General features: G+C 47.4%; 1 protein-coding gene and 1 long non-coding RNA gene across 27 annotated transcripts in view; both read right to left on the bottom strand.

Annotated features, from left to right (window-relative positions):
- The window catches only part of MTMR6 (myotubularin related protein 6), a 51,605-nt gene that overhangs the window by 6,048 nt on the left and 20,588 nt on the right, over window positions 1–24,969 (bottom strand). For 11 of the 26 annotated variants that reach the window (XR_014071505.1, XR_014071502.1, XR_014071495.1 and 8 more), the window contains one exon: window positions 715–806. The exons of 6 other annotated variants lie outside the window; for them this stretch is intronic. Coding sequence is in view for 9 of the 20 variants with exons in the window: in XM_081551030.1 (XP_081407156.1) it covers window positions 3,142–3,234 (93 nt within the window). In the remaining 11 variants the exon portion in view is untranslated. Of the gene's footprint in view, window positions 1–714; window positions 807–2,958; window positions 3,235–17,952; window positions 18,100–24,969 lie in introns of those variants that run through there. 9 more of the 26 variants (XM_081551030.1, XM_081551048.1, XM_081551023.1 and 6 more) reach the window with 2 other exon arrangements.
- On the bottom strand, window positions 4,657–7,840 carry LOC145530168 (uncharacterized). Its single transcript, XR_014071507.1, has 2 exons — window positions 7,669–7,840; window positions 4,657–7,589 (listed from the first exon to the last, which is right to left on the bottom strand). It is a non-coding gene; the product is annotated as an uncharacterized LOC145530168 (long non-coding RNA).

The following is a 24,969-nucleotide window of genomic DNA, read 5'->3' as shown; positions in this document are numbered from 1 at the left end:
TGGATGCAGACCTGACCTCAGCTTAGGGACTTAAGAGGCCCTCACTTGCTGACCGAGGTATCTGTTTAACATGTCCTGACTCTCCACAACTGGTGAAAATGCAATGCTTTCCCAATAATGGTGTAAATGATCAAGCATTTCCTTCCTCCCAGATGCTTTTTTCTGTCTATGCCCCCCGTCTGGGGCTGCCCAAACTCAGCTTTCACAGTCCCCCAAGCACTTCATGCTTTGGGTGACCTTACTGTCATTGTGGGGATGTGCAAGGGGGCTCAGATGAGGCCGCTGGGTGCCAGGCCATTCTCAATTCCCTGGTGCAACAGACAGGTCAGTCCCCATGCTTCTCCAGAGCTTTTTCCCCAAAAAGGAGGCAAATTTTTCCCTAGAAGGAATTCTTGTATCAGTTGCTAATAATATACATTTCCCTCCTTACATTAGTGTGTGAGGAATTTCTCGTGACATGGGAAAATGCTTATGATAACATGAGCTGTGTGTGTTAGTCGCTCAGTCATGTCCGACTCTTTGTGACCCCTGTAGTTCTCCAGGCTCCTCTGTCCATGGAATTCTCCAGGCAAGAATACTGGAGTGGGTAGATGTTCCCTTCTCCAGGGGATCTTCCTTATTAGTGTGTATATATTAATCCCAACCTCTGAATTTATGCCTCCCTGGTATCTTGCTGTCTTTATGTACATCAAAGATATAGAAAAAGGTCCTTACCCAGTAAATAATCCAAGCATGCATGCGTTATGTGCAAAACACACTTACTAGAGACCTCAGCCTCCTTCCTCAGTGGAAGGGTGTGGTAGGACCTGGGAAAAGACACAGAGAAGCAACCAGAGCTCAGGTGGTAAGTTGTGTCTAGTTCATTCCACAGAGCAGGGCCAGCTTCATGGCACGCCCAGTATCACAGGGCGTTGCTGGCTAATGGCCCATTGTTGCATCTTGAAATTGCTAATACTTTTTGCACAGAGGAGCCCTGCATTTGCATTTTGCACTGAACCCCACAGACTCTGTAGCCAGCCCTGCTGCAGAGCTCAAGGTCCCAGGAGTAACAGAGAAGGTCAGTGGGGTCTCTCCTGGAAACATTGTTGGTGGTGGCACTATGAGTCCAAGCGTGCCAGGATCACAGGGTGTGGCCCCCTGGGCAGCCTGCAGAGAGGTCCGCAGAGATGAGCTTGGGGAGGGCCAGGGGCTAGCCAGACGGCCGGGTGAGCTATCCTTTTGAGGCCGGCGCCTGGGAACAGCTGCTCACTCTGCCTGGCTGAAGAATTTAGCTGCAAAAAAATCTAATTTGGAACTCCCTAATTAAGCTAATGAAGTCAAGTCATTTTAATCTGTTCTCGGACCAGTCCTGTGTCTAATCCTGGAATAAATAGATAATTGTGATTTTGTGGCATATGTGTCCTTTTTTTGTGATATGTGAGCCAGGCAACATCTTATTTTGTTTTTTTTAACATTAGAAAAGGAACTGCTTTTCCTTAGCCTTGAGTGTTTGAGACGAGGTGAAATTGCAGTACCTTTAAAATAAGTCAATCATACCCTCATTTTACATTTACTGATGACTACGAACCAGTCCTGAGAGACCCTATGAGATCTGCAGGTTTTTCTTTTTAAAAGAAAACTTATGAACAGTGAATGTTCATACATACAGATGTCTTCTGAAACGGGCTGAGGTTAGCAGAAGAGAGGCCAAGCCCTTTCTGTCTTTTGGCCTGGAGTTCTACAAACTAGGAAAATTCACTCATTAACCTTTAAACTGTATCGAATTATTTCCCTGAGACACACACATCTTCATAATGTCAGGAAAACCTATAAAATCCAGAGACAGAGGGACCCTCGGTTTCATCTGTCCAGCTTCCTGCCAATCACGGTTCCTCCTTATGACAAATTCTTACCTTTCCTCAAATAACAGAAATGAAGTCATTCTCTCCCCTTTGGAGTTGATTGCTTTATTTTCTGAATTTTTAAATAAGAATCGAAACACTAGGCTAGTTACAGGTATCATCTATTTCTCTCTTTGTGCTCAATTGCTCAGTCATGTCTGACTCTTTGCAATCCCATGGACTGTAGCCCACCAGGCTCCTCTGTCCATGGGATTCTCCAAGCAAGAACACTGGAGTGGGCTGTCATTCCCTTATCTAGGGGATCTTCCTGACCCATGGATCAAACCCGTGTCTCCTGTGTTTCCTGCATCGCAGGCAGATTCTTTACCTGCTGAGCCACTGGGGAAGCCCAAGGATCCCACATGCCTCCCAGCATAAAATAAAACAAGATAAAATGTCTCTGCCAGACCAAGTCTCTATCACTCCACTGATAGAAAGCAAGTAGCATCACTGTGTATTTTGGAAGGAAGATGTCTCCTGTGTGTGGGCGCTTTGAACAAACAATGGCTTGTGTCCAGCCTTCTGTGTGACCCCACGCAGGCCCACGGAGGGCGAGTGGTCCCCTAGACGAGCACTGTGATCAAGACTAACCTGTTAGCACCAAGTCCTTAAGGACCCCAAAGTGAGGAAGGGCCGATTCAAGGAAGACAGGCCCAGAGGGGGACCTTCCGCAGCCTGAGGATGGAGAGAGAAGATAGAGGGCGTAGCTGCCTGCAGGTGGGAGCACCCTATGGACTCCCCCATCATCCTGTGACTCCCCCCAGCGACACTGGACTCTTTCAACCGTGGACAGCAGGGACCACTGCTCTGCTTGACTGCTCCAGGGCATCTCCTACTGTTGACCCCCGAGTCCTGGGCTACCTCCACGCTCTACTGTCCCTTGCCGGGGATTTGGACAAAGGTTGTGAGGGCAAACGACTTGGAGGGGGCACACTGGCCCCCAGGACAAAGGCTCCCTGGCTGTCTATCTCTGGAGAAGCCTCTGAGCTTCCATTTAGATGGACAGAACCAGAGGGTTTTAATGAAGTTTTGAGAAGGAATCCTGGGGGACCGAAAATAACAGAGAAAGACAAATAGCTTTTCTTTTCTATTTTAATATTTGTCACTGAAGAGCCCCCTTGTTTATAACCCTCAGGGCATGTGCTCAGCTCCCATGACAATGCCACTGTGGAGCCAAAATGTGAGCTCAGACGCATTGTCAACCACAGATGTGCGGCAGGGTCTGGGCGGGGGGGGGAGCCCCCAAAAGGAGGGGCTGGTGTCAGCTGAGCACGAAGCAGTGGCACACTCTGTGCCGTGGACCCTGATCACTGCAACGGTCCAGGTGGGAGCTTTTCACATGAGGTTGGAGAGCCTGCAACAGAGAAGATTCTGGGAGCCAAGAGGAGAACACAGCTGAATTTGGGTGATGAATTGAGTCTGCTTTCATAGAGAGACAGGGAGCTTCTCTGCAGTCAAGGCATTTGCTGAACCAAGAACGAGTTCCTGCTGTTGGCTAGTGGACACGTCACAGTGTCCACTGGGAGACGACAGATGCCCAGATCATATTAATATGTAAGCTGATTAAAGATTTGTAGTAGCTCAGTTTAACCATGTCACTAGACTCACATCTTTTACTTCTGCTTTAATTTTGAGGTTAAAATGAGAACCGTTGTGAAAACAAGCATGGAATTAATTTCCTGTCATCTTTCAGGAGGAATGTGACATCAGTACCATCGCTTGCACGGCAGGGCTGTCTGACTCGGTGAAAGTCAAGAGTCAGGCACTACGTTAAGGCTTTGGAAGGGTGACTCTTCTAGTGACAGAAGCTTCCCATTTAATTTTTATCCCCTGTTTTGTTGTCTGTATTCACAGCTGAGCTGCAGATTTCAAGAGAACAGGAATCAATTTATCTGCATCTATGATGCCTTGCACAGTGCCCCAGAAGCACATAGTAGCCACTCAATAAATACTTGTTGAACGTACAAACATGAATGAACATAGTTCTATGAGGCAGGGAACTACAAGGCATATTTTTAGGGCAGAGTTCCCATCTCCTGCCCTTAAAGTGTGCAACCTGGTATTCCGGGATGCTTCTGTCACTAGGAGAGGCACCCTTCCAAAGGCTTAACGTAGTGCCTGACACTCGACTTTCACTGAGTCAGACAGCCCTGCCGTGCAAGCAATGGTACTGACGTCACATTCCTCCTGAAAGATGACAGGAAATTAATTCCAAATGGACATGAGTTTGAGCAAACTCTGGGAGATAGTGAGGAACAGGGAAGCCTGGAGCGCTGCAGTCCATGGGGTCACCAAGAGTCAGACACAACTGAGCGACTGAACAACAAAGGAAAGAAAGATAATTTTTTAAAAGCTCATACAAGGCTGACCGACTTAATTGACAAATAGGAGTGTCTCACATTTGCTTATGTACTCAGTTAACGGCCTTCCCAGGTGGCGCTAGGGGTAAAGAACCTGCCTGCCAATGTAGAAGACATAAGAGATGTGCGTTCGATCCCTGAGTTGGGAAGAGCCTCTGGAGGAGGGCATGGCAACCCACTCCAGTATTCTTGCCTGGAGAATCCCATGGACAGAGGAGCCTAGCGGGCTACAGTCCACTGGGTTGTAAAGGATTAGATATGGTGAGGAAAGGAAATGAATAAAATATTTGACTGTAAAATTATTAATTTCTGTTCAGTAAATATTACTATAAATAATGTGAAATGAAAATTATAAACTTACAAAATAAAATGATAACATCCTAAAAATTTAAAAATCAAATCACTTAAAAACATGCTAAAATGGTAACATTATAATGTTTATTTTCCATGCGGCAAATGTAATCTCCCTGAACTGAAGTACTTCCACCCCCACAATATTCGCTGGGACACAAGCCACCTTTCCCCAAACCACCACCATCAGCAGGTCCTCCCGTCTCCATGGAGAGGGAAGCTGAGGAACCAGCAAGATGCAGAGCCCATCTAGGTTGAGCTCTGCATCCTGAAGGAGTGCAGCCCTCCATGCCCAGAGCCAGGCTGCCTGCTGGCTCCTCCACCCTCTCTGGACAGGCCTTTCACAAAGCTCTTCCCTCGGCCGTGGTGCTAGGAAGCTTCTGTCCTGTGAGAAACAGTCCTGGAGGCAGAGGCCAGAAAGGGACGGTCTGCACTGGCTGAGATGCCAGCAGACCAGTGCCCCTGGCACTGAGAATTCTGCCCCCGTCTCTCACTCAGGAGTCTATTCAGAAGGTAAAATCATCTTTAAAATGGATTCTTTTAAAGGAGAGAAACCATCTGTGACATGAACATCAAAGGACAAAAATTATGTGAGTAGAGAAAGCAGAACTTCTTTGGCATCTGGGCTCTGTTTTTTTTTCCTCCCAAAAATAATGCATTAGAGAAACACAACCGAGAGATCGATGATGTCGATACAGATATAGATAAGAGGAGATTTCTTACAGGAACTGGCTCCCATGGTTATGGGGGTTGAGAAGGCTCAGGGTTTCCCAAACCTACTGGCTGTCTTTGGAGGCAGATAGGACATGTGCAAGTTATTCTAAAGATGGACTGTAAAGGAGAGGATTTCTTTCCTGTACAGACCCTACTTCAGAGAAACTCAGCAGCTAATGGGGGAAAATGCTTAACAGAAGAACACAGCTAATTAATATGCAAGCAATTATATTCTTGGAAAATCACAATTTTGGGAAGAAACGGTGGAGCTTGGGAACAATCATCAGTGGCTGTTAAAATCCATTAGGAGTGCCACAAAGACCTGAGAGACCCATCCCACAAATGGAAGGCAAGGGGAGGTCCCGAGTGGGTCCTGATTTGAATAAATGAACCGAAACATTCATTTTTGAGTCAAGAGGAAAATCGAACATGAGTTGCCTCTTAAATATTAGATGTTGGGTGAATATTACTAAGTGTGGTTGGGCGTGATAACAGCACTGTGGTTATGCTTTTTTTTAAATGTCCGTATGTATTAAAGACACACACTGAAGTACTATCAGTGTTGTGATGCCATGTCTGGGATTTGCGTTAAAATCCTCCAGGAGACATCGCACGGGGGAAGAAGAGTATTCTACAAAAGGTAGAATACTGTTGATTCTTAAATGGTGGGGTGGTGGTGGTTATGACTCTATTCTGTCTACCTTTGTGTACATGTGAAACCCATTTCCACAATAATTAAAACAAATTTTTATGAACAAGCTAAAGCTTCTCTCCAGCCGGTTCAATTCCAGCCTGAGGACAGGAGGGTCTTCCATCTCACCTGGGGATTGGGGACCTGGCCCCTCCTCTGGCCAACACGGCACAGGCTTACTCTCCCTCCCCCCGACCCCACTTCCTCAGCCAGGGAGAGGGGCCACACTAAGGACCAGTACAGTTGCCAAGTGTGGTCTGGGGTATGTACAGGAGAGAGAGGGGGGTGGGAAGAGGGTAAGGTAAGGGATAGGAGGGCAGGGGAGGAAAGAGAAAGGGCTGTTCCCTCTGTATTTTCAGGTAACATTTACAGATATTAAGATACTTCTGTTTTCTGCTGCTGAACACTTGAGCAGGTTAGAGCATGGCTTATTTTAATTAGTCTGAATATCCCTGCACCGGGTGGGAGGTTAATTTAATTTTCACCACTTTAATAGACTAATCGGATTCTCCTCCTGGGGAGTTTGAATGTGAAATATAGAGACAGAGTTAGCAGAAAAGACTGGAAGCAAAGTGAGGAACTGATGGTACCAGGCTCTCCTGCCCTGAGAGCTGCCATGCATTCAGACTGAGAGTCAGGTCTGCTCTGTCCTCCTGAGACCAGGGACACAGACCTCATGTCTCCATCTCCTCCACATCTGTTAACAAGCCCTCCTCACACAAGGGAACCAGATGAGAACCTTTTCTAGCACTAGGAGAGCTCACTAAGATCATTGTTCATTACTTACTGTTTTTTAACCCTCTTCAGCTTCTCAGGTGGTGCAGTGGTAAAAGAACCCACTGTCAATGCAGGAGACAGAAGAGAACGGGATCAATCCCTGGGTTGAGAAGATCCCCTGGAGGAGGGCATAGCAACTCACTCCGGTATTTTTGCCTGGAGAATTCCATGGGCAGAGGAGCCTGGGGGTTACAGTCCATAGGGTCGCAAAGAGTCAGACAAGACTGAGCGACTGAGTGCAGTGCAGTGTCTTACTTCTCAGTTTCCATCCTGAATCAATAAGTGAAATACTTCCCAGCTCTCTGCCCATGAACCACATTGTTGCCCAAGATTTGGTCTGGATGGTGTGGCCTGTGTGGCCAAAAGTGGAATTCACTCCTTCATTCCATTAGGGAACCATTGACCAAAACTGCCCGCCTTGGCCACGGGATGACAACTGCTTGCCCGAGTTGTCCCACAACAAGGGGCTCAATGCAGAGTGCAGTGCTGCCCCAAAAACTAACCCAGAGAATTAGCCTGGAGAATTCAGGGGCGAGGGGCAGGGGGCAGGGGAAGGAGGAGGGAGAAGATGATTTGTCCTGCCAACCTCCCAGGATCCTTTGTTCTGGAATCTGTCTTGGCTGAGAGATGTGTGAACCACCAGGAAGGACCCTGAGTCATCAGATACAGTCCAAGCAAGATGATTGTCCAGAGACAACCGGGAAACCAAATCCATCACCTTAAAACCAAACTCATCACCATAAAACCAAACCATCACCGTAAACCAAACCTATCACCATAAAACCAAACCCATGACCATAAAACCAAACTCATCACCTTAAAACCAAACTCATCACCATAAAACCAAACTCATCACCATAAAACCAAACTCATCACCATAAACCAAACCCATCACCATAAAACCAAACTCATCACCTTAAAACCAAACTCATCACCATAAAACCAAACCCATCACCATAAACCAAACCCATCACCATAAAACCAAACTTATTACCATAAAACCAAACCCATCACTACAAAACAAACCCATTACCTTAAAACCAAACCCATCACCATAAACCAAACCCACCACCATAAAAACCAAGCCCATCACCATAAAACCAAACCCATCAGCATAAAACCAAATCCATCACCATAAAACCCAAGACTGCAAGCCACATGGCAGAGCAGTCCTCCTGGGTTCCCTCACCCCAGGGGTCCCCAGACTCCAGGATCTAATGCCTGGTGATCTGAGGTGGAGCTGATGTAATAATAATAGAAATAAAGTGCACAATAAATGTAACGCTCTTGAATCATCCCGAAACCATCAAACCATCCCCCGAACCCCAGTCCGTGGAAATACTGTCTTCTCCAAAATTGGTCCCTGATGCCAAAAGGCTGGGGACTGCTGCTCACCCTACTGCTCTCTGTCTGGGCACATCTTCCGAATCTGCCCTGGGTGTCAGGTTAGGGGGTGTCTCAGGTGAGTAAAGTGGCATCGAGGTTTTACCAGTCTATCTGGAATATCTGACACTTTAGGAAAAAGCATGGAAAGACTGAAACCAAAAACAAGTTAACTATGGGGGAAGAAACATTCAAAAGATCCTCACTGGCTCCAGGGAAGAGGAAGAAAGGAGAAAGGGCTGCAAGGTGTCTGTGTCCCAGTTGGGGCAGGCAAGGACATGGGGGTTATCCAGGCATGCACCTCGGGCCCCAGCCAGCCAGTTCTCTCCACAGAGGCAGCCGGTCCAGGGGACAGCCCGAACTGGTCCTGCCAGCACCCGCAGTGCAGAAACGCCCCTCGGCCCCTGAGGCTCCTAGGGTTGGGGGGGAGCCCGCTCTGTGTCCCCTCAGATGGGGGTGGGGTGTCCAAGGCCCAGCCAGCTGGAATGAGGCTGCACTCTGGACAAGGGTGGCCGCGTGTTTGGCCATTCAAAGATCGGCCAATCTGAAAGATCATGAAGGTATTTTATAATAGCCAAGTGCTGGTCATGGAGTATCTGCAGAGCTACGTGGGGGAGTGAGGACACATGTGTGTGCCAGCTCCCAGATGTGCTCCAAAGGAAGGGTGAGTGGCTTCCTAAATTGAGGGCTTGGGCCAGGGTTTCCTGGCTACATTTTGAATCATTAAGGAGAAGGATCTTCTGAGGATAGTGGGCTCCGTGACTAAAGGCCAAAATGGAAGCCTGAGCACCAGGCTCGGCAGCTTCCCTGACGTGAGTCCTCAGGATGTGGCATCACTCAGAGGCCCACTGGTTCAGGAACCTGCTCACATCCTTCAGACCAGGCCCTGGGGCACAGGCTCTGAGCACGCTTTTAGATAAGAATCACTGGAACGATTTTTCTTACTTTTAGCAACTTACTTTCAGCAACTTTCTTACTTTTAGTTGGACCTCACACAGTCTCCTGGTTCCACGTAGACAGGGCAATAGACACAGTGGCTCCCACTGTCCTTTTGGGGGTCCCGCTCATATGCTGGGCACCCCAAGAACTGGAGGAGGGAAGCTCTGCTGATCCCAGGCAGTGAACCTCGCCCCCATGCCCAGCTTCCTCCTTCACAAACTGGGGACCAGGGCCCCTGCAAGGATGGGTGACTGAGGCTTGTCACATGTTCAGCCCAGGAAAAGCCTTGAGAGCTAACTGTCGTTATTGTTCACCAGTGAACAGGGCATGCTGGCCCTTGAGTGCATTTACTGATTTACATGCATCCTCGGTGGACAAAGGACAAAACGGGATTGATGGGTGAGGGTCACACCAAGCAGGATGTCAGCCTGGCAGCGTCAGATTGTCCAAGTATCAACAGGGTGCTCTCAGCTTGACTGTCCACCTGGCCTGTCCCCTGACACTACGGTGATCTGAAGGAGGAGAGAACAGCCCCCTTTAGAGAGTGGCTGGGAAATGCCAGAAGCAGCTGCCCTTGGCCAGCTTCACCCACTTTTGGGAAATGGGCGCTGCACAGTGGGGCACAGCTCTAAGTTGGAAGCCCAGTCCCTCTGAGTGTCTGATCCTTACATCAGTTGACAGCGAGACTTCTTGCACACATCATCTATGGGTGATGATCCAAAGATTATGATGATCCGAAGACAGAAGGAGATGTTGAGCAGTACAGTTCCTGGTGAAGTTACACGGATAAAGTCTTGGGGGTTTGTTCTGGTTTTGCCCAGAGGTAGCTCTGAGCCCTGGTTCCCACAAAGCAACCCCAAGACCTCAGTGCAAATCCCCAGCATCTCCCCAACCTTGCTTCCTAATCTGTGAGGTGGGCAAGAGCCTGTGAGCCCCAGCATTTACCCAAATACCATACATATGCCATGATACCCCCTTTTTCTCCCTTTTGAGGCCCTGAAAATTGCATCTCTGTGTGCCCCAGAGCAAGGGGAAGGTTGTTGCTGTTTTTCAGTCGCTCAGTCATGTCCGACTCTTTGCAACCCCATGGACTGCAGCACACCAGGCTTCCCTGTTCTTCACCATCCCATAGAGTTTGCTCAAACTCATGTCCATTGAGTCAGTGATGCCATCCAACATCTCATCCTCTGTCATCCCCTTCTCCTCCCACCTTCAATCTTTCCCAGCATCAGGGTCTTTTCCAATGAGTCAGCTCTTCATATCAGGTGGCCAAGGTACTGGAGTTTCAGCTTCAGCATCAGTCCTTCCAAACAATATTCAGGGTTGATTTCCTTTAGGATTGACTGGTTGGATCTCCTTGCAGTCCAAGGGACTCTCAAGAGTCTTCTCCAGCACCACAGTTCAAAAGCATCAATTCTTCGGTGCTCAGCTTTCTTTACAGTCCAACTCTCACATCTGTACATCTCTGTGTGCCCCAGAGCACAGGGAGGACTGGATCTCTCCAAAGGTCGCATGTCTGTTCAAATTCCATCAAGGACCTCATCCCTTTTGCACACATCACTGATGCTGATGAAATAGGGCAGAGTATGGGGTTTCCTTCCCGGGCCGTTCTCAGCAGAACGGCCCGGGCAGGGCATTGGCCTCCACATTGCACATGCATGTCCTGTGTGGCCGCACACGTGTTTCTGATCTCCCGAGAGCCGCTCCAGAGAGGAAATATCTGACTGATCAAATGCTCCTGGGACAGTGATTCTATACGCTTTGATATAAAATAACATTTATGAAATACCCCAGGCTTTGGGTTGGAAGTGAAACATGAGGGTCATGAATGTTTCATCTCCTTCATTAGGCATAGCATCCCCTTGTCCCATGAAGCAGGTCTGCAGCTCCATCCATCACGTTATTCTGTGCTGATTTGGAGAGCAGCCATGAGACCCTTCTGCAAGAGTGATGATTAAGGATGGAGTTTATAACCAGGAAATACAGAAGCCCATCTATCCTCTGATACTTACAGAAGTGCTAGGGGCATGAAATAGGATGGTTTGGGGTTCTGCCCCCTGGAGCTGCAGTCTGGATGAAACTGTCTTGGGCACACAGGGCCTGGGCAGGGGACCCCAAATCCCCCCCTTCCTCTGCAGGTCTCCATCCCTCAGCTGCTGTCCCCAGGAGCCCTGCTCTGCAGGATGGACTCTCCCTGGGCTCAGTAAATCCAGTCTGATGGGATCACTGAACCATTACCCCCAGGTCTCTGCTCAATCTCTTTGGCAGAAGGCTGAGTCCTCAGAGACTGTCCTTTCTTCCCACCGTCCTTCCAGGTGGTGACTAATGACAGCACCGGTGCTGGGCAGTCTCCCTGGGGGCTCCAGAGACCTCGGAGTGGCTTATGAGCCAACCCCAGAACAGCTGAGGACTTACAAGGCCTGTCCGGATGGATGGAGAGGCATTGTGCCCACACCCTCTAAGGGGTCCAGCCCCTTGTACCATGCAGGCTTCGACCTGCCTGTGGGCTGTCCCCAGGGTAGGAGGGCACAGCTAGGTCCTGACCTTGTGCTGTAGTGGAAGGGGTCACACGGAGGACCAGCAGCTGGGGACCAGGCTTCACAGAAAAGGTGTCTGCAGACGAAGCAGCAGACAAAGATCTGAGCCACCACTGGAGACACCTCCTGGTTTATCACGGGAGGCGGTGCCGACCAGGGACAAGTCAAGGGCACTGGGGTCCTTTTCACTCTCTGAGAGGCGAGTGATCTGCTTGCCATCAAAAGGATGCTATAAAATGAAGATCCTGGATGGGACCTCTTCCATGAAGCCCTCTGGGATTCCCGTTAGCAGGCAGCATGAGGGGAAGGAAGCCTGAGAAACTGTTGATGACCAGAGGAGGTTATAGGGACACGACCCCTAAATGGAACCTAGGATAGGGTCCTGGAACAGAGAAGAACATCGAGAGAGAAAATGATGAAATCTGAGGACAGAATGCAGTTTAGTGGTAACATGCCAATATTGGTTCCCAAGGCAAACCCCGCTGCAGTGAGATGTCAGCAATGGGGGAAATGGGGAAAAGCATCTGGGATTCTCTCCGCATCTCTGCTGTAAAACTAAGGTTATCCTAAAGTCAGGCATGTCCTAAAAAATTAGATGAGACTCAACAAAAACCAGTATTAAGCCATTTGTATAAGTAAGACTGAGGAGGAAATTCTCCAATGGTCCAGTGGTTAGGACTCTCTGCTTCCACTGCAGGGGGCACAGGTTCAATCCCTGGTTGGTAAACTAAGATCCCACAAACCACGTGGCATGGTCAAAGACAAACGACACCAACAACAAAAATGCCAAAAACAAACAAACAACAAAAACTAAGGGATAGGCAGACCAAGAAAAAAAAAAATCTAAGCTGAACAACATCTGGACCTTGTCATTTCCAAGACCAGTTAAGACAACACAGATGGAGTCAAATGCAGATAACAACTTCACCAAATGCCAATTAGCTCAGATTTGGGACTCAGGACGCTCAAATGATCGGTGGCTGTACATGGAGTAATTAATTATAAAAGATTAAATAGACTATGATTCAATTTAAAGTTTGAGTTCCCAATCGTGCTGCCTTTTGTCCCGGGGAATACCAGTTGCATGTATCTCTGAACTGTGAATTGCACTGGCAGGGATAGCCCAAGAGTCTGAATGCAATGTCCTCCTCTAGGAAGAGGTGACCAGTTGGCCCTGCTCCTCTCCGCTACCTGATAGCTGCACCACCAGCAGCGGCTAATCCTAGGTTGCAGGAGCTGAACGGGGGTTTACATTTCAGAGGGTTTCCCTGGTGGCTTAGCCAGTAAAGAATTTGCCTGCGATGCAGGAGACCTGGGTTCAATCCCTGGGTCATGAAGATCCCCCGGAGGAGGAAATGGCACAACACTCCAGTATTCTTGCCTGGAGAATCCCATGGACAGAGGAGCCTGGCAGGCTACAGTCCATGGAGTCACAAAGGGTCGGACATGACTGAGCAATTAACACTTTCACTTTTTTTTTTTTTTTTAAACACTTTAGAGCCTGAACTCTAAAAGTGCTGGTGCAGATGATGTGGGTGATGCTAAGGGGGAGGGGCTGCAGTTTTCCAGGGCCATTTCTCCGTGGAGATGGTCCTTGGCAACGGGGTTGTGGACTTCCAGTCCTGCTGCGTCTGACTGGCAGCTCAGTGGGAAACCCAGCTCAGCACAATGAAAGCCCTGGTCCTCCAGGCCGAGGCAGGAACACCCGCAGCTCTGTTCCCAGGCCTCCTACAGAAGGGGGCGGGGGCGAGGCCAGGGGTGCTGTGAAAGTGCCCTCCTTCCAGCGCCCCACAATTCAATTTCCCATCACCCTCCTCTCTCTCCTCCCCCCACGTCAGCAAGCAAGCACTGGAACGTTAAAAGTGGTATCGCGGTTTTGACAGTGGGTTTGATTTTGTCTTCCTAAGAAAGGATTCATAATGAGGACAAAGGCTCCTTTCATCCCATTCTGGCTCGTGGCACACAAGAGGGCTGCTGGCAGGGAAGAGGTTATGTCCCCAGTCCCCAGCGAGGGGCTGGGATTTTAGTCCCAGTGGGCCAGGGGAGCCATTGGAAGGTGCAGTCATTCAAGGACGGTGTGTGCTCAGGAGCACAAGAGGCCTGCCTGGAATGAGGGGAGAGTTTATGGGCTCTGTCTTCTCCCCCATGAATTTTCATGACACGGTAGGAAATTGGGGTCAAAAGAAAGTGACTCTTACCTTGAAGATCAGTTTCAAGCAGAGTGACTTCCTCAACCTGCAAACTGCCCTGTGGGCTGGACTTGTGAGGTACATGTCCCAGAATGAGGAAGAGGGAAAATCACACGGGTGGGAAAGTTGTTGTTGTTCAATCGCTAAGTCGTGTCCGACTCTTTGCGACCCCATGGACACAAAGCATACCAGGCTTCCTTGTCCTTCACCACCTCCCAGAGTTTGCTCAAACTCACGTCCATTGAGTCGGTGATGCTATCTAACCATCTCATCCTCTGCCATCCCTTTCTCCTTTTCCCTTCAATCTTTCCCAGCTTCAACGTCTTTTTCAATGAGTCTGCTCTTTGCATCAGGTGGCCAAAGTATTGGAGCTTCAGCATCAGTCCTTCCAATGAATATTCAGGGTTGATTTCCTTTAGGATTGACTGGTTTGATCTCCTTGCTGTCCAAGGAACTCTCAAGAGTCTTCTTTAGCACAACCATTTGAAAGCATCAGTTCTTCAGCACTCAGCCTTCTTTATGGTGCAACTCTCACACCTGTACATGACTACTGGAAAAATCATAGCTTTGACCTGTAACATTTTCTTAATGAAGAAGGCTCTGGCCCCACTTCTGAATTATGACAAACAATTTGTTTCAGACCAGATAAAGACTGCAGCAGCTGGCTGGTGCACAAGCAAGCTCTCAATTGTTATTAATCTTGCATCCAGCCACTTTACTGATTCTTCATCAGGAAATGCTTCTTTAATTGATTGTCTGGAGTTTTCATAGGTAGTCAACAATACTGTCTGTGATTTTCTGCTCCTTTTAAGTAATTATATATCTTATTTCCACTTGATCTAAGTGGATTGCCCAGAGATTCCAGGAAATGGTGAGCAATGATAGCCATATCAGACATCCTTGGTTCACCTCCAGTATTGATGGAAATACTTCTAAGGTTTCACATTGAAGTCAGCTGCTGTTTAATGAAGCTACATATTTTGTACAAATGTGCACTTTCAAATCTCTAGTGTTTTAAGGCTTTTTCTTATCTCAGTAGGGTAAGAGCCTTGAACTTCACAACTCTCTTCAGCCTCTAATGAGATGAACTTTTCTTTTCTGAGTTATTCATTTGATTTATTAATATATTAATATCAGTGTAGTTATTCTTGTATTCCTATAGTCAGTTTTACATGATCATAATAAATGATTTCTTAAATGTGCTGTTCCATTTAATTTGCTAGTATTGTATGTAGACTTTTCACCTGTGTTTGAAGCTGAGGTTGGTCTAAAGTTTTCTATTCTGGAATTTGGGGGAAATAAATCTTTAACAAAAATTTTCATAACTTTAAATTATTGATCTATTCAAGTTTCCCATTTTATCCAGTTAAATTTTTTTTCCATTTATTAGCATTTATTGTATTTCATAATCTTTTCAAACTCCTCTATACTTATTCATTCCTCCCTTCAACAACTATTGTGTTTGAGTTTATAGATCCAATTCATAAGCAGTCTGGCAGGGAGATGTCACATTTTAGGTATAAAATCACTGTGCTTAGTGTTGGTTTAGGTGCTGGTGATACAGCTGTGAAAATGCCAATAGAGCTTCCATCCCAGTGGGGGAACCATAGACAAAGTAAACAAACTGACTGTAGACAGTGGCATGAAGATGACAAAGGGGGGACACATAATGGGGACAGAAGAGTGGCTGCCTGGTACACAGTGCTCAGAGGAGCTCAGGTTTCATGGGAGGCAGGCCTGCAAAGGTCTAGGGCCAGCACTGCCAAGGATCCAAAGCCAGAAAAAGCACAGCAAGTTAAAGAACAAAAAGAGGGCAGGAAGGAAAGTCAGGCAGGTGATGAGAAAGGAGGCCAGAGACAGGCACAGGTGAAGTCCCTCTTGGGCATCACTGGAAGACTGGGTGGCTGCTAAGGGCAACGGGAGGATGCCAGAGGAGGCTCTGCATGGCTGGACAGAATCTCGTGCACACCTTGAGAAGGGCAGTGTGGCTGTTGTAGGGGTGTCGGGGCAGAGAACCAGAGTGGCCGTGGGGAGACTCGCTTGGGATCGAGTGGCTGTCCAAGCAGGAGATGAGGGTGTGGCCATGTCCCTCCTCTCATTTTTTTTTAATTCTTCGCCTACCAAGGAGTTATTCTGGAAGTTTGCCTGCATGATCACTTTCATCTAGGAAACTGCTCTTGGCTTTCCTGATGCACTCTCTTCTAATGTTCTCTTGTCAATAATTCATCAGTGGTGTTCTGGGCTCTGTGATTGCTTTCTATCTATTTCTTTTGACATTCTGCTCCTTTTGCTTTTATCTGAGTCATAGCTCATATGTGTGTTGCTTTCTCTAAAAACAAAAGCATTTAGAGACTTCAATGTATCCCTTTATCTGATAAGTAGCAAAACCTTAGTTCAGTAGACATGTCAGTTGGGGTACTAACATGGAGGGCCCAAATTTCACTCTATCAAGGTCCAATGTGGACAGCTGTGGTTCTTCCTGAATGCTCCAAGGCTTGGGAACTCTCCACCCTACTGAAATGGAGCAGGACCCTGTGGTCCTTGCACCCACATCCTCTGCCTTTCATTTGTGAAAAAACTTCAGCCAAAGAATAAGTTTAATCAGAGAAGTAAGAAAATGCAGAAACAAGGGAAAACAGTCCAATAAGACTAAGTAATAATAGTCAGTGGTGGTGGTCAGTTCAGTTCAGTCACTCAGTTGTGTCCGACTCTATGCGACCCCATGGACTGCAGCATGCCAGGCTTCCCTGTCCATCACCAACTCCTGGAGCTAGCTCAAACTCATGTCCATCGAGTCAGCTGTGGTGGTGGTAGTTTATTTGCTAAGTCATGACCGACTCTTGTGACTCCATGGACTGTAGCCTGCCAGACTTCTCTGCTCAAGGATCTTTAGTTCCTCCTCAAGGGCTATAGATAATATTCTGAGCCATGTCCGGTGAGCTCTCTTATAGAGACTGAAATCCCCACCAGGTGGAAGAAGTTAGCTACATCATGACCACACCGTAGTCATGACATAAGCTGCTACAATTCTGAGAACTAGCTCCAAGGAAATGGGAAAAAACCAACCTGGAACTGAAGATTATATTTAAAACAATCAAGATGACACTGGTCAGACCACCCATGATCAATTTCAAGATGACTGTCACAGCTGCCTGTGCTATTTCTGCATGCAGCCCCCTCCCTCAGCCAATAAAAGGTCTTGCCCCCTGACTGTCAGTGGAAGGAGTCAGCCTTTGGACAGGAGTCTGACCTGTCCACTTCCTGGGTTGCCAGCATCCAAAATAAAGCAAACTTTCCTTTCCACCAAACTGGCCTCTCTCTTGGCTTTTGAGCAACGAGCAGTGGATCCCACTTTTGGTTACACTATGGAACACCGACAGCCTACCCCAATTAAATGGAAATCCCAAATAATTGCCCACCTCTTTGGTTCCAGGAAATGCATATTAGACTCTAAACCAGAAGCCAGGGACAGGAGAGCTAAGGCTGCACACACCTGCTGGGACAAGGCAGCAAGATCACCCCCACACATGGGGCCACTGAGCCGAAGGGAGCCAATGGCATGAAAAGTTCCATACAGGAAGGATGACCAATCACATCCAAGGTCCCAAGAAGACAGATGGGGGGCAAAGAGAACTGGCCGTTGGAGGTGGCAATGGGGAGGCCATGGGAGGAGAAGCCCTTTTGGATGATGTGTGTTCTCACAGAACACATAGAAGCCAGGCCATCACCTTGGAGGAAGGAGGCTCCAGGGAAGGTTGAAGATTTATAGGAAGGCAGCCCTAAAGTTCTCAAAATATTTTTAGCGATCAACATGGGGTGTGTGTGTGTGTGTGCTTGTTTCAGAGAATGCAGGAATACAAGTTAGATAAATTGCACCCTAGTCTAAAGCCACTACCAGGAGAGAGAACTCTGGGTCGCCAGCAAGGTCCCTGGGTCCCTAGATCTACGGAGGCAAATTCAGTGCCCCCTCCAGTTCTGAGCAAAGCAGAACCACCTCCTAGTTACGGACTCATCTCTCACCAGGAAAACAGACTTCACATGCTTGGAAATTGAATTTCATTGATGTGAAATACCCAATTTATCTTTTCCCTCCGATGTAGCTCTGTAACTGAAAAAACTAGCGGAGACTACTTCACAAACTTGCTTCCGCTTTTATTGAACACGACACGACTCTTCCCTCCTGATGAGCACACATTTTTAGCGATCTCTGTCCACGGTCCCTGCTTTCCTCTGTGGGTCAAGGCTCCTCTTTGAATGTACCCCCACCCTACAGGCGGGCTGGAGAGAAGTCAAGGACATAAATATTCGAGGTGGCTAAAAGGAGGTATTCCCTGTCAAAATACTGTACTCCACCACCCAGAGTGAATCCAGACGTTAAAAGCCTTCTCTAGGAACCCGCATGCCCCCAGACGACACTTGTAACCTTGTCACTGGCTTTCTGGGGACTGCTCTCTGGTGACCGACTCTCCATTACAGGAGTAAGCTTCTCCTCTTGCACACACAATGTCAAGTCCCCACAGCAGGCTGATTTTAGACAGAATCTACAGAGTGAATGCCAGATGCTAGAATCCTATTCTCATTTACAAAATAATCAGGTATTTGACTACCTGACACTCATTCATTTTCCTGACCATGTTAACCATGAGTTGTGAACCTGGGAGGCTGACCACTGGAGATAATGTTTGGTGTGGGTCCTTCGTCATCGCCACTGAGCTACTGCACAGGTTTCCTTGTTGGGACCTGCCATCCCAACCTGGGTCTCCCTTCACCTCCCCCTGAGAGAGGCGTGATGGGCAGCTGGGTGTAGAAAGTGGCTTTGGGAGGTACTCACAAGTGTGGGGTTAAGGAATTTCCTGGTGACTCAACGGTAAGGAATCCACCTGCCAAGGCAGGAGACGCAAGAGACCCAGGTTCTATCGCTGGGTCATGACGATCCCCTGGAGGAGGGCAAGGCCACCCACTCCAGTATTCTTGCCTTCAGAATCCCATGGACAGAGGAATGAGGCCGGCTGCAGTCCATGGGGTCGCAAAGAGTCGGACACGACTGAAGCGACTTAGCATGCACACATGCACTAGAGTAGGGGAGGCTGGAGGGAGGCGGGTGGAGCGAAGCCAGCACAAGGGTGAGTTCCTGGGGCCCCCTGGGCCTCTCCTACTCCTCAGGCCTGTGCAGGCTGCCTCTCAGGACTGTCCACCCAGGAGGGGCCCAGGAGAGGTGCTGACCCACTGGCTCCCATCCTTCACCATGAGAGTGTGAAATCCTGCGCTTCCCAGGGGGTAGGGGCGTGGGGGGAGGCACCGGGGTGTCTGACACCCGCCCAGTCACACCCTTCCTTCCCAACATCTTCCTAAAATAAAAGCTGATTACACACCTCCCCGTGTAAAATCCCCCAATCCACAGCACCCCTGTCTGCTCTGGCCACCACTGCCCTCCCCACGCCTCCCCACGGCCCCCCGGCTCTGTGTCAGAGCACCTGCGTCGCCTATACTCATCACCCTTGTCCACTCCCTGTGTTGGTTCATCCACCCGCCTCTTCTCCATCCCCTGGTGGACTCCAATCCGCATCTGAAACTCAACTCCACCACCACTTCCGTAGAGCCTTCCTGACTCCCACACAGGCCCCCAGCTAGACCCACAAAGAACCAGCTAAGGCTCCCCTCTCCTTTGTTCCTGTAACAAATAGGAGGAATAATGTACAAAACTCGAATTTCACCTGTCAACTGTCTTGATTACATGCCCGTCTCTCCCCTACCATCTACCCTTGAGCGCACGAACCCCTATGTCTTATTTTTGTTTTTTTAGTGCCTTGAACAGTGTTAAGACTCATAGGTCATGCACAAAGTATTTCTTGAATGACAGCATGGATTTGTCATGTAAGGAATCCTCCACTTGGCTAAGTATTTGATGCAAATGTCACTCAAGTGCAGGCAGGGAGGAATCAGAAACCTGCCCAAATAAAGTACACCTGGAAGGCACACCATCAGGAGGTGACCCGGCTGATATAAAGAGCTGCAAATTCATCCGTCTACTGTTTGTCTTCACTGAAGATCGCAGCTTTCTGCTTTTCCTATTCTACCCTTTAAAATATAGTCCTGTGAGAACAAATGCTATAAACTGTATTAGTTCCACATCCCCAAGAACTTGCAAATTCTTTGGAGGAGGCACTGGGGGGAGGGTAACTGGACATGATGACCATGCAGAATAGAAAATTGGATTAAAGCACTCCAGGTGACAAACAAGGAAAACAGCACCAAACACAGGGTCTTCATGCAGAGGACGGTGCTTTGTAGCAGCTGCAAAGGAGGAGCATTAAACATTTATTAATGTTGCCCATTTTCAGAAGCCATTTGGCCAAGAGCCACCTGGCCTGCCTCCTGGAGCAGTGGCCCTGGTCCCGAGGCTGCCAGGTGGCTGCCCTTGGAGCACACTTCCAAGGCCTTCCAAGTGGAAGCTGTCACACGGCATAAAGGCTTGGAGACCAGCTGAAACATCCCTGCTAAGATCCTATATTCTCATTAGCTGGTATCAACATTCAAATTTTAAAATCCTAACTCACTGCCAAGCTCTGTAAGATACTAAAATATTTAGATTAAATACTCTGCTAGAATTATGAGGAAGGAAGAGAAAGCATATTAAGAAATAGTCATAAAAAAAAAAGAAATAGTCATCCTAGCAAATGGGGGAAATGACAGTCTATTTGAAAATTAAAAGTATCGTTCTTGGCATGCATCAATATTTTAACACGATTCTGTTTTAATTCCTTTTAATGCCATCTGAAACTAGAAAGAAATGACCCTAAAAAGGCTGGGGCTGTATCTCTATCCATCCACCCAATCAATAAAGCTCTCCTGTCCAACTGCTGGGCGCCTGGCCATGTGCCCTGAGCTGCGGATAAAAAGAGGCAGACACTTGGTCATTGAGAGGCTTGCGGTCCAGGACCAAGGGCTCTAAGAGCTGCTCTTCCTTTTCCACTCCGTCCCACGGGTTCTGTGTGCTCGAGTTTTAAAAGCAACAATCTTTAATAAATGTCCATCCTTCTAATGGGGAAGTTATATAGAGAAGAATTTTGTTTCCTTCCTAGTCATAAGTGCAATCTGCCTCCGTGGTCTCTACTTATGCATCTCCCTTCAGTCGTAAAACCAAACCTGAAGTTTGGTTTCTGCCTGTACTTTAAGGAGGCTTATGTTAAGTGTTTTTTTTTTTTTTTTCTTTCAGGGAGTAGGATACAAGGGGGATGGAAGGGCCGCACAGAACAAGACCGAGGTGTATGTGAGCAGCTGGCGACGAGCAGTGTGCCTGACTCACCTCCTGCAGACCTCACACGAACAGGAGTGGAGGGAAGGCAGGCCAGCCTCCCTGCCCATCAACCCCCGTTTCCAGACACCCTGAAGTTCTCTCTCCATCTACCCACTGCTCAGAAGCCCTCCCTCTCTCTGGCTCCCGTGAGCCTAAGACCCTGCAAGAACCCCCGGCCTCACCTGCTATGGCTCTGCCCCAGCCCTCCTTTGCCCTCAGATGCCAAGACTGCACATCAGTTTCTGCCTGACGTCTGATAATTTCTAAAGATGGCATCGTTGCACAAACTGAAGGCTCCAGGATTTACACCTATCTGCAGGAACTGTTTGTGTACAAGCTTGCAGTTGGGTAATTATTTAACAACAGAGGGCAAGAAAATGACCAATTTAATCTGTGAAGCTTTGGGAGAGCAAACAGAGGAACAGATCTTGGGCAAGCGAAACCCCACTGGTTAGGTTTTTGCTGCCCCAGACAGCAGACACATGTGACTATCGAGCATGTATGATGTGGGAAGTCCAATGCAATGGTATCTTCACCACACCGAAGATGTATATATATAGTCACACACAAATACACACATTATGAACTATTTGGGTAAAAATAAAATAAAAATAAAAAACTTGGGTAAAAATTAAATTAAAAAAATAACCACTGTTTTGTGATCACACAATGAAATAACTGATTCAGGCAAATATCAACAGATAAAAGTTGTTAGAGAATGGGATATCCATACCTTGCAGAGCATCTGCTAAATCCAGAGGGGGGAAATGCACATTTATGTTGGAGAGATCAACCAAGTGACCAAATTCAGCATCGGCATGGCTGACAGTCTGATGCTATACCCTCCAGAGGGATTCAATATACAGTGCACAGCATCCTTCCTAAAATGCTTAATCTGAATCTCACCTCGTGCCTGCTTTACAGGAGCTATAGTAGATGGAGGAGCAAGCTGAACTACACCTGGGGGAACAGTTGAACAAATGCAGAAGGCAGAGTGGTACTTCACACCTGCTTTGGTTCAAAGCATCAATGCCAAGGGGCAAAGGTCAGGTAATGTCTGAGGTTGAGACAAAAGGGCTCCAGCCAAATGCACCTCCTGAACCTTATTGGACTTGTACAAGCATGTACAAGCATCATAAGTAAAAGGCCACCTGGGGATGATGAGGAAGTGGTCTTCAGATGGATCAGAATTGCTCCCTTCTTTGGTGTGTCAGTGGTTTCACCACGTCATCTACAGTAACAAACAGCCCAAACTCGGTGGCTCAGAACAAAGGTCTCTCTCTCACCCATGCAGCCACACACGTGGAAGTTTCAGAAGTAAGATGCTCCCCCATCTACTGCTCTTTGTACAAGAGCAATTCAGTTTTTCTTTCAGTAATGAGAGAGACTGCTTGAGGATCAGATAGGTGATTAAGGGCAGTACTCCTCAGAGTGGGATTCTCCTACCATTTTGCATCAGAATCTCCAAAACATTTTAAAATGCAAACGCTTTATTGCTATATAAATGTTTTTAACTCCACAGTCCCAACTCACACTTGCTGAATCAGGAGCTCAAAGCCAGGGCTTTAGGAGTTAACAGACTAGATCCTGAAAGTGGCTTTTAGTTACACATTCCACTATTTTATAGAAGTTGCAGTGCAAAAGGATATTCTACTTGCTCAGTGATGAGTAGCATTAACACTATTTATAAAAATGGCAGAAATCCATGTTTTCATAAGATGGCCAGCAAAAAGTATATACTTTTTTTGAGATAATCAGTCATTCTAAATTACAGGCTTTTTTCTAGTATAGATTCTTAAAGCTTATAGTGACCTTTTGGTTTTGTTTTTTATTTTTATTGGAGTACAGTTGATTTACAATGTTGTTAGTTTCTGCTGTACAGCAAAGTGATTCACTTATACATATATTCACTCATTTTTAGATTCTTTTCCCATACATGTGCATGTGTGCTAAGTTGCTTCAGTCATGTCCAACTCTTTGTGGCCCTATGGACTATAGTTCGCCCGACTCCTCTGTCCATGGATTCTCCAGACAATACTGGAGTGGGTTGGCTTGCTGTCCTCCAAGGGATCTTCCCAACCCAGGGATCAAACATGTCTCTCATATCTCCTACCTTGGTAGGCGGGTTCTTTACTACTAGCGCCACCTGGGAGGTCCCTTCCATATAGGTAAAGGGACATGTTTTTAAAAATAGGTTCTACATTTTACTTAGAATGTAGATATTTAAGCAAGATATGCTAATGTCAACTGGATTACTACACAGAAAAGCCAACAATACAGCTCAAACCTGGGAAATGAAAACGGACCAATGTCAGTAACAGTCTGCAACTGCTCTGCAGAGCACTAGAGGTGACAGCAGGCATTTTGTCTGACTTGGGATGCCAGCTGAAAATCATCCAGTATCCCGAAGCTGACCTTCTGCACAAGGGGGAGAAAAGTAAATACCACTGGCTACACACCTACAGGAAGGCCAGTGTCCGGATCACTGACACCACCACGTACTGGGCAGGGTGTGAAGCGGCAGAAAGCCTCAAGCGTTGCCGGTGGGAATGCAGCTTCCCACATGCAGAATGCAGAAATCCTTGCCGGTGGGAATGCAGATGCAGTACAGCCTCTCTGGAAGACCGACCTGCGGGTTCTTACAACACTGGGTACGCTCCTCCCCTACAAGCCAGCGGCCATGCTCCTCGGTTCTCACCCGCACAGAAACCTGAACATAGATGCAGATGTTCATAGCAGCTTTATTCCTAACTGCCGAAATTTGGAAAGCAACCCAAATGTTCTACAGTAGGTGAATGGATAAATAACCTGTGGCCCATCCAGACGATGGAATATTACTCAGTGCTAAAAAGAAATGAGCTACCAAGACATGGAAAAAAAAAAAAAAATCTTAAAAATGCCCATGACTAAGTGAGTGATTCTGTAACCAACCTGGAAGGTTGTTCCAGGTTGGAGTCACTGTAGGACTTCTGCTGTATGACATTCTGGAAACAGTAACACTATGGAGACATTAAAAAGATGGGTGGTTGCTGAGTGTTGGGGGGAGGCGGGGATGAATGGCAGAGCACAGAGGAATTTTAGGGCGGTGAGACTGCTCTGTGTGACACTATAAAGGTCAATACATACATGTCCAAACCCACAGGATATGACACCGAGATGAACCCTAAGGTAAACTGTGGACTTGGGGTGATATGTCAGTGTCTCATCAGTCCTAACAAATGTGCCATCTGGCAGGGATGCAGACAATGCAGGAAGCTGTGCACATGTGGGGCACAGGGAATACAGAAAATCTCTGGACTTCCCCTCCAGTTCTGCTGTGAACCTAAAACTGCCCGAAAAATAATGGTCTTTAAAAAAAAAAATTGAGGTTAACACCCCCCTGCCCTGCTACCCTGCCAAACAAACTAGGGGGGTGGGGCGGGGGGAAGGCCTTCCATCCATCTTTATTTAGTGAGGATTTCCCAAGCTACTTCTAGCCTAACCAACCTGCTCAAAACACCCTCATATCAAGTCACACTCTTCTCTGTCAGGGACCTTCTTCTTCCTGATTATATGCAGGTCGGCCTCTGGGGAAGATCCTGCCCTTCGAAGGGACACACCCACTGACATCACCTTCCATCGACGTTGAGAAGGGTGCAGTAAAATACTGATGTGATATCAGGAAGTGACATGATTGAAAGGAAAATGCAGTGACATTATCAACTGTATCTGCTGAACCTTTTAGCCCTCTATGCTTATTTTAAGTATTTTGGAAATGATTTCTATATATATTATTATTTATCAACATTCACTCTTGAAAAGTGAAATGCTCAAACCTTACACTGTGATTAATGTGTTATATGCAGGTCATT

Source organism: Giraffa tippelskirchi, chromosome 12 (genome assembly GCF_054371585.1).
Source record: "Giraffa tippelskirchi isolate mGirTip1 chromosome 12, T2T-mGirTip1v1.2.pri, whole genome shotgun sequence".
Classification (NCBI taxonomy): Eukaryota; Metazoa; Chordata; class Mammalia; order Artiodactyla; family Giraffidae; genus Giraffa; species Giraffa tippelskirchi.
The sequence above is the reverse complement of the archived record's forward strand: the minus strand, read 5'-3'. Positions and strand labels throughout refer to the sequence as shown.